The sequence below is a fragment of the Chiloscyllium punctatum genome, chromosome 11 (assembly GCF_047496795.1).
Source record: "Chiloscyllium punctatum isolate Juve2018m chromosome 11, sChiPun1.3, whole genome shotgun sequence".
Classification (NCBI taxonomy): domain Eukaryota; kingdom Metazoa; phylum Chordata; class Chondrichthyes; order Orectolobiformes; family Hemiscylliidae; genus Chiloscyllium; species Chiloscyllium punctatum.
Genome location: NC_092749.1, coordinates 62,347,669 through 62,360,395, shown reverse-complemented (window position 1 = coordinate 62,360,395; position 12,727 = coordinate 62,347,669). Strand labels below are relative to the sequence as shown.

The 12,727-nt window shown below is 40.3% G+C and overlaps 1 protein-coding gene across 4 annotated transcripts in view; it reads right to left on the bottom strand.

Annotated features, from left to right (window-relative positions):
- LOC140483036 (echinoderm microtubule-associated protein-like 6) overlaps window positions 1-12,727 on the bottom strand; it is a 544,931-nt gene that overhangs the window by 338,430 nt on the left and 193,774 nt on the right. For all 4 annotated transcript variants that reach the window (XM_072580923.1, XM_072580924.1, XM_072580925.1 and 1 more), the window contains one exon: window positions 9,023-9,187. In XM_072580923.1, coding sequence (XP_072437024.1) covers window positions 9,023-9,187 — 165 coding nt within the window. The remainder of the gene's footprint in view (window positions 1-9,022; window positions 9,188-12,727) is intronic.

Here is a 12,727-nt window from a genome sequence, read left to right as displayed (position 1 = left end):
ATCCAGTACCATCAAAAGTATGGACATGATACTTAGAGACAAAATCATGGGAACAACCCAGAACTGAAGCCACATGTCACATAGAAGCTAGCATAATTTATATAAGCAGAATATCTCTTATGGGGAATGAATGCCATCATTCTACTACAGTTAAAGAAACCTGAGCTAAATCAAGCACATGATGGTCACCGTGGCATTGTCAGAATGAAGGAGGTAGGCAGAAGTTATTTTTCATGGCCAGGGCTTCACTTCAAAATTGAGGAGAAAGCGGAAATATGCAACTTGCACAAGAATTCACAACCTACACCCATTAGCACCATTCTACCCTTGGGAATGGCCAAAAAGGCCATAGAAAAAAAATCCATACTGATGATGCTGGATTCTTTCAATGGACAAATATTTTTCATAATGGTTCACACACAAACTAAATGGCCTGAAGTTGCCATCATGAAGATGACACCTTCAGAGAAAATTATTGAAAGATTGGGGGAGATCTTTGTAATGTTTGGTTATCTGGAATAATTTTATAGTGATATAAACTGTGGACTTTAATCACAAGAGTTTACAGATTACCTGAAGTAGAACGGAATTCAATATATTTGATCAGCACCTTATCACCGAGCCAAAATGGTTTGGCAAAAAGATTTGTTCAGACAATGAAATATTCCTCATAAGCTAAGTCCAGAACAATAATCATTATCCAAACAAGTGAGCCAATTTTTGTTAACATAGCAGAACACAACCCACTTAACGACTCTAAGTTCTCTGGCACTGCTCACAGTAAAGCCTCAGTTGTACACAGCCTTTGATTTGCTGAACCCTTCCATGGCAAAAGATATTGTTGATAGGAAGCCACCGAATCAGGATTTCTGATGAGAAATCAAAGCCACGTTTTTCAAAAGGTCAGGAAATGCTGGTGAGGAATTATATCACAGGCAAGTGGGTAGTAGTCATCACTTAATGTAGGTCAGTTAGCTCAGGTGGTTTGAGCACAGGTACTAATGACACTAACGTCGTGGGTCTAATCCCACATTCACGAGATGTGTCGTTGGGATTTGCAAGTGTGTCAAACAGTCAGAGCAGGCAGGGAGGGACAAAGCAGAAAACAAGGTAGGATTGATAAATTAAATTGCATTTGCTTCAATGCAAAAGGCCTAACAGGGAAGACAGATGAACTCAGGGCATGGTTAGGAACATGGGACTGGGATATCACAGCAATTACAGAAACATAGGTCAGGGATGGACAGGACTGGCAGCTTAATGTTCCAGGATACAAATGTTACAGGAAGGATAGAAATGGATGTAAGAGAGATGGGGGAGTGGCATTTTTGATAAGGGATAGCGTTACAGCTGTGAACAGCTGTACTAAGGGAAGATATTCCTGGGATACATCCAGGGAAGTTACTTGGGTGGAACTGAGAAATAGGAAAAGGGATGATCACCTTATTGAGATTGTATAGTAGACTCCCTAATAGTCAGAGGGAAATTGAGAAACAAATTTGGAAGATTTCAGTTATCTGTTAAGAATGGGCCAATGGGCTGAGAAGTGGCAGATGGAGTTTAATTCAGATAAATGCAAGGTGCTGTATTTTGGGAAAGCAAATCTTAGCAGGATTTATACACTTAATGGTTATGTCCTAGGGAGTGTTGCTGAACAAAGAGACCTTGGAGTGCAGGTACATACTCCTTGAAAGTGGAGTCGCAGTTAGATAGGATAGCGAAGAAGGCGTTTGGTATGCTTTCCTTTATAGGTCAGAGTATTGAGTACAGGAGTTGGGAGGTCATGTTGCGGCTGGACAGGACATTGGTTAGGCCACTGTTGGAATATTGCATGCAATTCTGGTCTCCTTCCTATCGGAAAGATGCAGTGAAACTTGAAAGGGTTCAGAAAAGATTTACAAGGATGTTGCCAGGGTTGGAGGATTTGAGCTACAGAGAGAGGCTGAACAGGCTGGGGCTGTTTTCCCTGGAGTGTCGGAGGCTGAAGGGTGACCTTATAGAGGTTTACAAAATTATGATGGGCATGGATAGGATAAATAGACAAAGTTTTTTCCCTGGGGTCAGGGAATCCAGAACTAGAGGGCATAGGTTTAGGGTGGGTGGGGAAAGATATAAAAAAGACCTCAGGGGCAACTTTTTCATGCAGAGGATGGTACGTGTATGGAATGAGCTGCCAGGGGATGTGGTGGACGCTGGTACAATTGCAGCATTTAAGAGGCATTTGGATGGGTATATGAATAGGAAGGGTTTGGAGGGATATAGGCCGGGTGCTGGCAGGTAGGACTAGATTGGGTTGGGATAACTGGTCAGCATGGACAGGTTAGATGAAGGGTCTGTTTCCATGCTGTACATCTCTATGACTCTAATAATAGGGTGGTTATGGTAAGGGATTTTTAACTTTCCAAACACGGACTGGGACTGCCATAGTGTTAAGGGTTTAGATGGGGAGGGATTTGTTAAGTGTGTGCAAGAACATTTTCTGATTCAGTATGTGGATGTACATACTCGAGAAAGTGCAAAACCCGACCTACTCTTGTGAAATAAGGCAGGGCAGGTGACTGAAGTGTCAGTAGGGGAGCACTTTGGGGCCAGTGACCATAATTCTATTGGTTTTAAAATAGCGATGGAAAAGGATAGACCAGATCTAAAAATTGAAATTTTAAATTGGAGGAAGGCTAATTTTAATGGCATTAGGTAAGAACTTTCAAAAGTTGATTGGGGGCAGAGTTCACAGGTAAAGGGACAGCTGGAAAATGGGAATTCTTCATAAATGAGATAATGAGAGTCTAGAGACAGTATATCCCTGTTAGGGTGAAAGGAAAGGCTGGTAGGTGTCGGGAATGCTGGATGACAAGAAAAATTGATGGTCTGGTTAAGAGAAAGAAGGAAGCATATGTCAGGTCTAGACAGGATCAAATGAATCCTTAGAAGAGTATAAAGGCAGTAGGAGTATACTTGAAAGGGAAATCAGGAGGGTGAAAAGGGGACATAAGATAGCTTCGGCAAATAGGGTTAAGCAGAATCCAAAGGGTTTTTACAAATACATTAAGGACAAAAGGGTAACTAGGGAGAGATTAGGGCCCCTCAAAGATCAGCATGGAAGCCTATGTTTGGAGCCGCAGGAGATGAGGTAGATACTAAACGAATATTTTGCACCAGTGTTTACTATGGAAAAGGATGTAGAAAAAATAGAATGGAGGGAAATAGATGGTGCCATCTTGAAAAATGTCCATATTACAGAGGAGAAAGTGCTGGATGTCTTGAACTGCATAAAGATGGATAAATCCCCAGGACCTGATCAGGTGTACCCGAGAACTCTGTGGGAAGCTAGGGAAGTTGATTTTGGGCCCCTTGCTGAGATATTTGTATCATTGCTAGTCACAGGTGAGGTGCTGGAAGTCTGGAGGTTGGCTAATGTGGTACCACTATTGAAGGAACATGGTAAGGACAAACCAGGAAACTATAGACCAGTGAGCCTAACATCAGTGGTGGGCAAGTTGTTGGAGGGAATCCTGAAGGATAGGATTTACACATATTTGGAAAGGCAAGGACCAATTAGGGACAGTCCATGTGGCTTTGTGTGTGGGAAATCATGTCCCTCGAAATTGATTGAGTTTTTTGAAGAAGTAACAAAGAGGATTGATGATGGCATGGTGGTGGACGTGATATATATTGACTTCAGTAAGGCGTTTGACAAAATTCCCCATGGGAAACCGGATAGCAAGGTTAGAGCTCATGGAATACAGGAAGAACTCATCATTTGGATTAAGAAGACAGACAAAGGTAGAAGACAGACGGCGGTGGTGAAGAGTTGTTTTTCAGGCTGGAGACCTGTGGCCAGTGGTGTGTCACAAGGATCGATGCTGGGTCCACTACTATCTGTCATTTATATAAATGATTTGGATGTGAATATAGGAGGTATGGTCAGTAAGTTTGCAGATGACACCAAAATTGGAGGTGTAGTGGACAGTGAAGAAGGTTACCCCAGAGTACAAATGGGTTTTTGATCATTGGGCCAATGGGCTGAGGAGTGGCAGATGGAGTTTAATTTAGATAAATATGAGGTGTTGCATTTTGTAAAAGCAAATCTTAGCAGGATTTATACACTTAATGATAAGATGCTAGGGAGTGCTGTTGAAACAAAGAGACCTTGAAGTGCAGGTTCAGAGCTTCTTCAAATTAGAATCGCAGGTAGATAGGAGAGTGAAAACGGCATTTAGTATACTTTCCTTTATTGGTCAGAGCACTGAGGTCATGTTGCGGCCATACAGGATGTTGGTTAGGCCATTTTTGGAATATTGCGTGCAATTCTGGTCTCCTTCCTATCAGAAGAATGTTGTGAAACTTGAAAGGGTTCAGAAAAGATTTAGAAGGATGATGCCAGGGTTGGAGGATTTGAGCTACAGGAGAGGTTGAATGGGCTGGGGCTGTTTTCCCTGGAGCATTGGAGGCAGAGGGATGATTTTATCGTGGTTTATAAAATCATGAGGGGCATGGATAGGATAAATACACAAAGTCTTTTCCCTTGGGGTGGGGGAGTCCAGAACTAGAGGGCATAGGTTTAGGATGAGAGGGGAAAGATATAAAAGACCTCAGGGGCAACTTTTACATGCAGAGAGTGGTGTGTGTATGGAATGAGCTGCCAGAAGAAGTGGTTCAGGCCACTACAATTTCAACATTTAAAAGGAAATTGGATGGATGTATGAACAGGAAGGATTGGAGGGATATGGGTCGGGTGCCGGCAAGTGGAACTAGGTTAGGTTGGGATATCTGGTCGGCATGGACAAATTGGAGTGAAGGTCTGTTTCCATGCTGTACGTCTCTATGACTCTTTGTAGCACAGATTAGATTTGACTCCTACACTGTACAGACTACAGATGGTAAAGTATGAAGAAGACATGAAGACCAACTCTTCACAATCATAATAAGTGCGGAAGAGACAATAACCATAATTAAAAATCCACAAATAAGTTTGCCAGGTAAAGCACCTGGATATGCCTGAAGACAGGATTGTAATTGGAACATCTGAGGGAAACAATACCTCAGGAAGATTATCATGAAATTGTGCAAACCTCTGAATATTGAATTATCTCAGGAAATAATAATGATAGATGAAGTTCCTAGATCACCTAAAACACCAGGGTTTAAAGCAACAGGAAAAATAAACAGTCACCTGATATGCGCTGACAACAGGAATCAACATCCTCCGGAATGTCTTATCTATGTTGTATTATTATAAGTATTGTAACTGTTTTCATTGCAGGAACCTCTGATGTAAGGGGGAAGGAATGTTGCATACTTATGTTGGTATGCTAGACTGTAATGATGATGTCATCAGGGTTGCAATTGACCAGAAACTCAATTAACCATATAAATACAGAAAGTGAAGGTGAGGACTGCAGATGGTGGAGATTAAAGTCGAGAGTATGGTGCTGGAAAAGCACAGCAGGTCAGGCAGCATCCAAGGAGCAGGAGAATCGATGCTTCAGACAAAAGCCTGATGAAGGGCTTTTGCCCAAAACGTCGATTATCCTGCTCCTCGGATGCTGCCTGACCTGCTGTGCTTTTCCAGCACACACTCTCAAGATTAATACAGTGCCTACAAAAGCAGATCAGAAGTTAGGAATTCAGTGGTGAGTATCTCACCTCCTAACTTCACAAAGTCTGTCCAGTACCTACAAGACACAATTCAGAGGTATGACAGAACACTCTCCACTTAGCTGGACAGGAGCAGTTCCAACAACTCTCAAGAAGCTGGACATCATCCAGGACAAAGCATCCTCAGCTTACGTATTCACTCCCTCTACCACCAGTTGTAATGGTGCTTTAGAATCTAAAAGATGCACCGCAGCAATTCACAAAGGTTCCTCAACAGAATCTTCCAAAACTGTAACCTCTATCACCTTGAAGGATATGGGTAGCAGACATTGAGGGAACACACCTGCAAGATCCTCTCCAAATTATAAACTGACTTGGAACTATATCGTTGCTCCTGCACAGTCATTTGCTAAGAATTCTGGAACCGCTTCCGAACAACACCGACCTTGCATGGAATGTAGCTGTTGAAAGAGGCACCAGCTTCAAAGGCAATTTTGGATGGGTAAAAATATTGGCGTGGCTAAAAGTGTCCAGACCCTGACAGCTACTTTTAAAAAAAAGCTTTGCTGAACTCCAAACACCACTAAGGACTTCAACTCACAAGAGACTGGTGATACAGCTGTCAGATTAGTAATATGTAACAGTATATCAAATATTTATATTTTAGCTTAACACACTTTAATTTATCCTACAACTTGCACACGAAGTTATGCTCGTGAGAGACAGAGAACTGTTTAAAAGGTGAGTATATTAGTATTATTTACTGGGCATATAAAACTAACAATACCTGCAGCATAATATTAAGAAAAAGGCAGGATGGCTTCAAATAATTTCCTGATCTTCCTGATTCCAAGATATAGATAGTCAAAAATGAGTGACCTGCATCTATATAGTGCAAACACAGTGATGTATCTTTAAAAGCAAGACAAATGGAAAGAAGCATCCATTGCAACAGAAATTTTGTTTGGATCTTTATTGATCTTGTCTCATCATATGAGAATCATATGGACAGTTCACAAAGCAACCATGCTATATGGATATCTAAACTGGTGGACTGTGCTTAGATTCTTGAGCACTGCTGCAGCTGCATTCATTAAGGCCATATTTAATTACAAATCTAACTTGTGTTTTGTAGTAGTTAAACAGCCTTGGGAGTCAGGAGGTGAGTCACTTACCACAAACTAGCCAGTTTCTGCCTTATAGTAACCATAGAATTTAGGTGACTTGTCCACTTGGTGAAATGCTGGATGCCAATGTGGGGAGATTCATTAATGGCACTGCCATTGCATAACAAGGAGATGTGATTTTCTTCACTCTTCTTGGAGATATTCAGTTTGGCACTTAACATGGCACAAATATTATTTGTCACTTAGACAAAGTTGGATGCCTACTGGGTTTTGCTGTGTGAGCTGTTTTATTATTTATGGAAAGGCAATTTAAAAAAAAAATCACTCTCAGGATGTGGGCATCACTGGCTGGGTCAGCATTTATTGCTCATCCCTCATTGCCCACAAGAAGGCAGTGGTGAATTGTTTTCTTGAACCACTGCAATCCATTTGATGTACATACATACACAATGCCACTAGGTCACGAGTTCCACGATTTTGATCTCGTGATACCTGAAGGAATGGTGATATGTTTCCAAGTCAAAATGAACAGTGGCTTGAAGGGGAACTTGCAAGTAGTGGTATTGCCATAGTGGTCGTGCTAACCAAGGTGCCTTGGGGAATTTCTGCTGTGCATCTTGCAAATGATACACTGAGTATGGTGATGAAGTGAGTAAATGTGTGTGAATATGGTGCCAATCAAGCAAGATGCTTTGTGCTGGATGATGGTAAGCTTCTTGAGCATTGTAGCAGTCATCCAGGTAAGTAGGAAATGTTCCATCACACTCCTGACTTACATCTTGTTGATGGAGGACAGGCATTTGAGTAATCAGGAAGTGAGTTACTCGTTGCAGGATTCATTGCCTCTGATCTGTTCTTGTAGGCATTGTATAAATATGGTGACCTCAGTTCAAACTCGAGTCAATGGTAATCCCAAGGCTATTGATAGGAGGGAATATAATGATGAGTGAAATACTTTGCAAACACCTTCACTGGTAATTTTACAATGGAAGAAGAGTCATTGATGAAGCAGCTGAAGATAATTGGGTCTCGGACATTCCTATGTGTAACTCATTCCGTAATTTTCTGGAGTTAGGTTCCAATAACTACAACCATAATTACTTATAAATAATCCAGTGACATAATATGCCATTGTTAAGGTCCCAGATGATCGTAACATTTGACAAGACATTTTCCAAAATGAAACATAACTTATTAGATTATAAGTTTTATTTTTGCAACTTGTTTATTGTGGTCAGTCACTGAATATCTTCACATAAGGATGTCAATGTACCATTGAACAGAATAAACAAGTTGATTACTCAAACAAGAAGACAAAGCTATATATTGGAATTTGGAAAGATCTCATCATAAATAGAAAAATGATTCAGCCCTTTTTCCCAGCTATAAATTTTACATAAACTCAGTCCCAGTGAAGTATCATTCTTATCTGCACTTTAAAATTTCTTACTGAACAGATGAGGTCACAACCATGCTTTTTCAGCGACATTCTGCACATTTACCAGACGTGATTCTCTTCATTACTTTCTTTCCCTGAGATACACAGCGAAGCTAATCTCACTATATTTTCCCCAAATTTGACTACTTTGAAGTTGCGAAAACACATTAAAACTTCATTCTAGCTGTGATGGCCTGATGACTTCCACAAACCAAACTGCCCTTCTAATGGTATGACTATTTCTTTCTGAACTCAACCTCCTGTAGTCCTGGCCTTCTGAATCCATTGATCATAGAAGCTGCTGTTAGTAAACAACTCAGCAAATACCTTACCAGGTAGCTTATCTAGTCATTTAGCTTTAGCCGCATACTTTCTTTGAAACAAACAGAAATACTGGGGAAGCTCAGGAGATCTGGTATCACCTGTAGAGAGAGAAAAACAGATAATATTTTTCCACAGCTGAAAGGAGTTTAAAATGGTATTTTTTTTACACTTTGACAAAGGTGGAGGAGGACCAAGGGGGTCGAACAGTGTAGAGGTTCAGTGAAGAAGTCATGTCAGACTTGACATTTTAACTCAATTTCTCTCTCTGGGGATGCTGCCAGACCTGCTAAGCTGCTCCAGCATTTTCGATATTTGTTTCAGATTTTCAACATCTGCAGTATTTTGCTTTCTTGAAAAGGCTGTTTTGAACACCCTGCTGGAAATGATTTTCTGACTCTTTCTTAAAACAAAAATCAAACTTTCACAGCACTAAAACTAAAAGTCCATTAGCATCTATTTTAGAATCTAGATTAACAATGATAAGCTATTATTTTCATCAGTACATACATATAATACGATATGTAGCTTTCCTTACCTTGTGCTGCATCAAAGCCTCCATTTGACATTCCTTCTGGAATAAATCTCCATTGAAATACAGAATGATCAGCACCACCTGTGCTAATTATCCACTGAAAATCATATGACCAACGCACATTAGTCACATGCGCAGAATGTCCAACATATTTACGGAATTTTGCTCCTAAAAATAAGGAAACAGATAACCATCCAATAACCAATTAAACTACTGAATGCAGTTATTCATAATTGCTTTGACTAAACTAAGTTTGATGTTAAAATATTGCTGAATCTAGGAAACTCAAATCTGTTAAAAGAAAATGCTTAGAATGGAAACGTTTTAGGTTACACCATCTGTTCAATTTGTGGAAGCAGAAGTGAAACGCTTCTTTTTTAATAAAGTTTTGGCAGCAGACTGAAGGATATCTATTCAATCCAGACACCTGAATTCTGGTGAGAATTTATTGTACATAGTTGACTTTCATCATGGAAATGTTAAAATTCTATTTATTTTAAATATTGTTACACAGATGTTGTCATGAAACAAAAGCAATGATCCCTGTGGACCCCCAATGGTTACAAGTTGCCAACCTGAAAAAAAATCTTCGAGGAGAAAGTGAGGACTGCAGATGCTGGAGATCAGAGCTGAAAATGTGTTGCTGGAAAAGCGCTCCTGGGGAGGGGCTTATGCCCGAAACGTCGGTTCTGCTGTTCCTTGGATGCTGCCAGACCTGCTGCGCTTTTCCAGCAACACATTTTCAACCTGAAAAAAAAACCCTTATTCTCCCTTGCTGCTTGTTGTCCATTGCTCGATTCTGTATCCACATCAATATACTGCCTTCAACACCATGATCTCTTATCTTATGATTTAGCCTTTTGTGAGGTATCATGTTGAATGCCTTCTGCAATTCCAAATACAAAATATCTACTGGTTCCCCTCTATCCACTCTGGTTGAGACTTCCTTGAAAAACTCTAAAAAATTAGTCAGATATAATTTCGCTTTCATGAAAATTTGCCTCCTCCACTTTTTGAAAAGAGGTGTCACACTGGCAGTTTAGAATCCTTAGGTAGTTCTCTAGAACCCACAATTTATTTTAGAAAATTACAACTGACGCATCCACTCAGTCATAGCTACTTCCTTTAGGATCCTGGATTCAACTAAATCAATGGCAAGAGTCTTATCTGCCTTTTGACACATGAATTTATCTATGATACTACTACATGATACTACCTCTCTACTGATGGTGATGACACTTAATTCCTCCTCTGTATTCTTTAGTCTTAAGGAGATGTTTGAAGTATATTTTACAATAAAGACTGATGTAAAATATTTGTTTACCTTCTCTGGCACTTCCTTGCTCTCCATAACTATCTCCCCAGATTCATTTTCTAAGGAGCCAATGTTCACTTTAATCTCTGCCTTCCATTTTAAACATATAAGAAGCTTTTATTGTCAATTTTTATATACCTCACTGTCTTGCCCTTGTAATTTATTTTCTCTGTCAGCTTTTTAGTTCTCCTTTGCTGGATTCTGAATTTATCATTGACTTTTGCCTTCTTATAGGTTTTTTCTTTCAACTATACACTCTTCTTAATCCTCTATTTATCTAATTCCCTCTCTAATGCTGCACCCACCTCCCAACAAGGCTCATGCTCTATCGCTTTTACTAAGGCATGCAACATCTTCCCCATTAATTGTCATATACCCCAATCTGTGACCTTGCATGTCCTCTGTGCTGCCTATTCACTTATTCACTTGTGAAACCTCTTCATCTGCACCAAAAGCAAACACTGTGCCACCCACTTTCATTTCCATAATATCCGCTATCTCTCATTGCAAGACCAAACCAGCCCATGATGGGTCAGAACAAGTCAAAATTGAAGTTGTACTGCCCGTCACTCAACTCCTAACCCCTAATGAACATCAAATTCTGCCTCTGACTGTTCCAAGCAGGGCTTGAACTCGTACAGAGGTTGTACTTGACTGACCGCGCTGAGATCTCCTGAGCAAAGCAGTCCCTTGACTGGACTGTGGCTTGCTGACAACGTGGCAAGCTCCTGGCTGTGTGCCTGTGCTAAAGGGCATGGTTGGATAGTAATAATATAAACCAAGTATCTCTAGCGGAAAGAGCAAAATGCAAAAAGGAAAGGCAAGGCAAAACAGGAATGCTACCAGCTTTCAGTTAGGCTCGGACTGAAACAGTATGACAATGAGTGAAGAGCTCAAGATGTAGCTTGGTCCAGTCCATGAGCTGCAGCACAATGACAGTTGTAAAGGTAAAGTATTGAAGTTCAGAAGTGACTTGTAAGTAGATTGGACATGTACCATGAGAGTTCATGGAGGCTGGCACATGTTAATGCTAACGTCCATCAATGTGAGGTGCACATGGCCAGTACCCATGGAGCTTGATTGAGATGCTGAAGCCCAGTGTCCAACATGGAAGTCTTTTAGCGCAAGTGGTGAGTTGAACCCACCAAAAACCCAACTGGTTTCCATGTGAAGTTTTCCAGAAGGCTAATTTGAATGGCGAATTTGGCAAGATTGCAATCTGCGATAAGTTGGACTTCTAATAAGTTATTTACTAAGCAATGAAGAACATCAGTTGGGAGACTAGGACTATATCAGAGTGAAGGAATGACCCTTTGGAATTGAGATGAGGAGGAATTTCTTCAGCCAGGGGGTGTTTAAACTGTGGAACACATTGCTGCAGAGAGCTTTGGAGGTCATTGAGTGTATTTAAGACAGAGATAGATGGCTTCTTGATTAGTATTGGGATCAAGAATTAGAGGGAGAAGGCTGGAGGATAGGGTTGAAAAACATATCAGCTTTTGATTGAATGGCAGAGCAGACTCAGTGGGCCAAATGCCCTAATTTTGCTCCTACATCTTATGTTCCTATGGTGACTCGCTGCTCCCTGGCATGAATCTCATCATGCTGCTTGAGCAAAGCAGGGAAGTTGTGACGAGATAATCTCAATGTAAAAGATGAGTGATTCTACCTCTCCACTCGTCATAGCCTACATCGCTCAGACCCTAGTGAGGTTGTGCTTTATGTGTCAGCAAAGACATGATGGATGATTGTATTACTTCTGTGATAAGTTCAGAACAAGGAGTCACTAATATTGATATAAAACAGCTGATGAATTAGTAAAACATTAAGGAGGATTTTTGAAAAATAGCAGTAAAATGTGGAACTTGCCATAGAAGTATGTGGTTGAAGTAGTTCGCACTGGTGAATTTGTGATTTGGACTGGGGTGTACAAAGTTAAAAATCACACAACACCAGGTTTTAGTCCATCAGGTTTAATTGGAAGCACACTAGCTTTGTACTTGCAGAGTTACATTGTACTTTGCTCAAAAACTGCATGAATTCATGTAAAACTCTGTTATCTCACTTTTTAGATTAGAATCAATCTAAACATTATGGCACAGACAGAGAACACAGGGGGCTCACACCTTTAACATTTTGTCTAGCTAACACCAATTGTTACAGTTAAACTGAGAATGCAATTTTTAAAAAAACATTTTGTGGTTTACACATGAAAGAAGTGAAACTATCATGATTTTCAAACAGATGAAAGACTCAACAAACAATCAAGGTATTTTTCAATGTACAATTTCAGTTACATCACACTGTAAATTTTTACTATAAATTCTGTGCCTTACAATTGTGTCCTCCACAACCACCTGATGAAGGATCAGTGCTCCGAAAACTAGTGTATT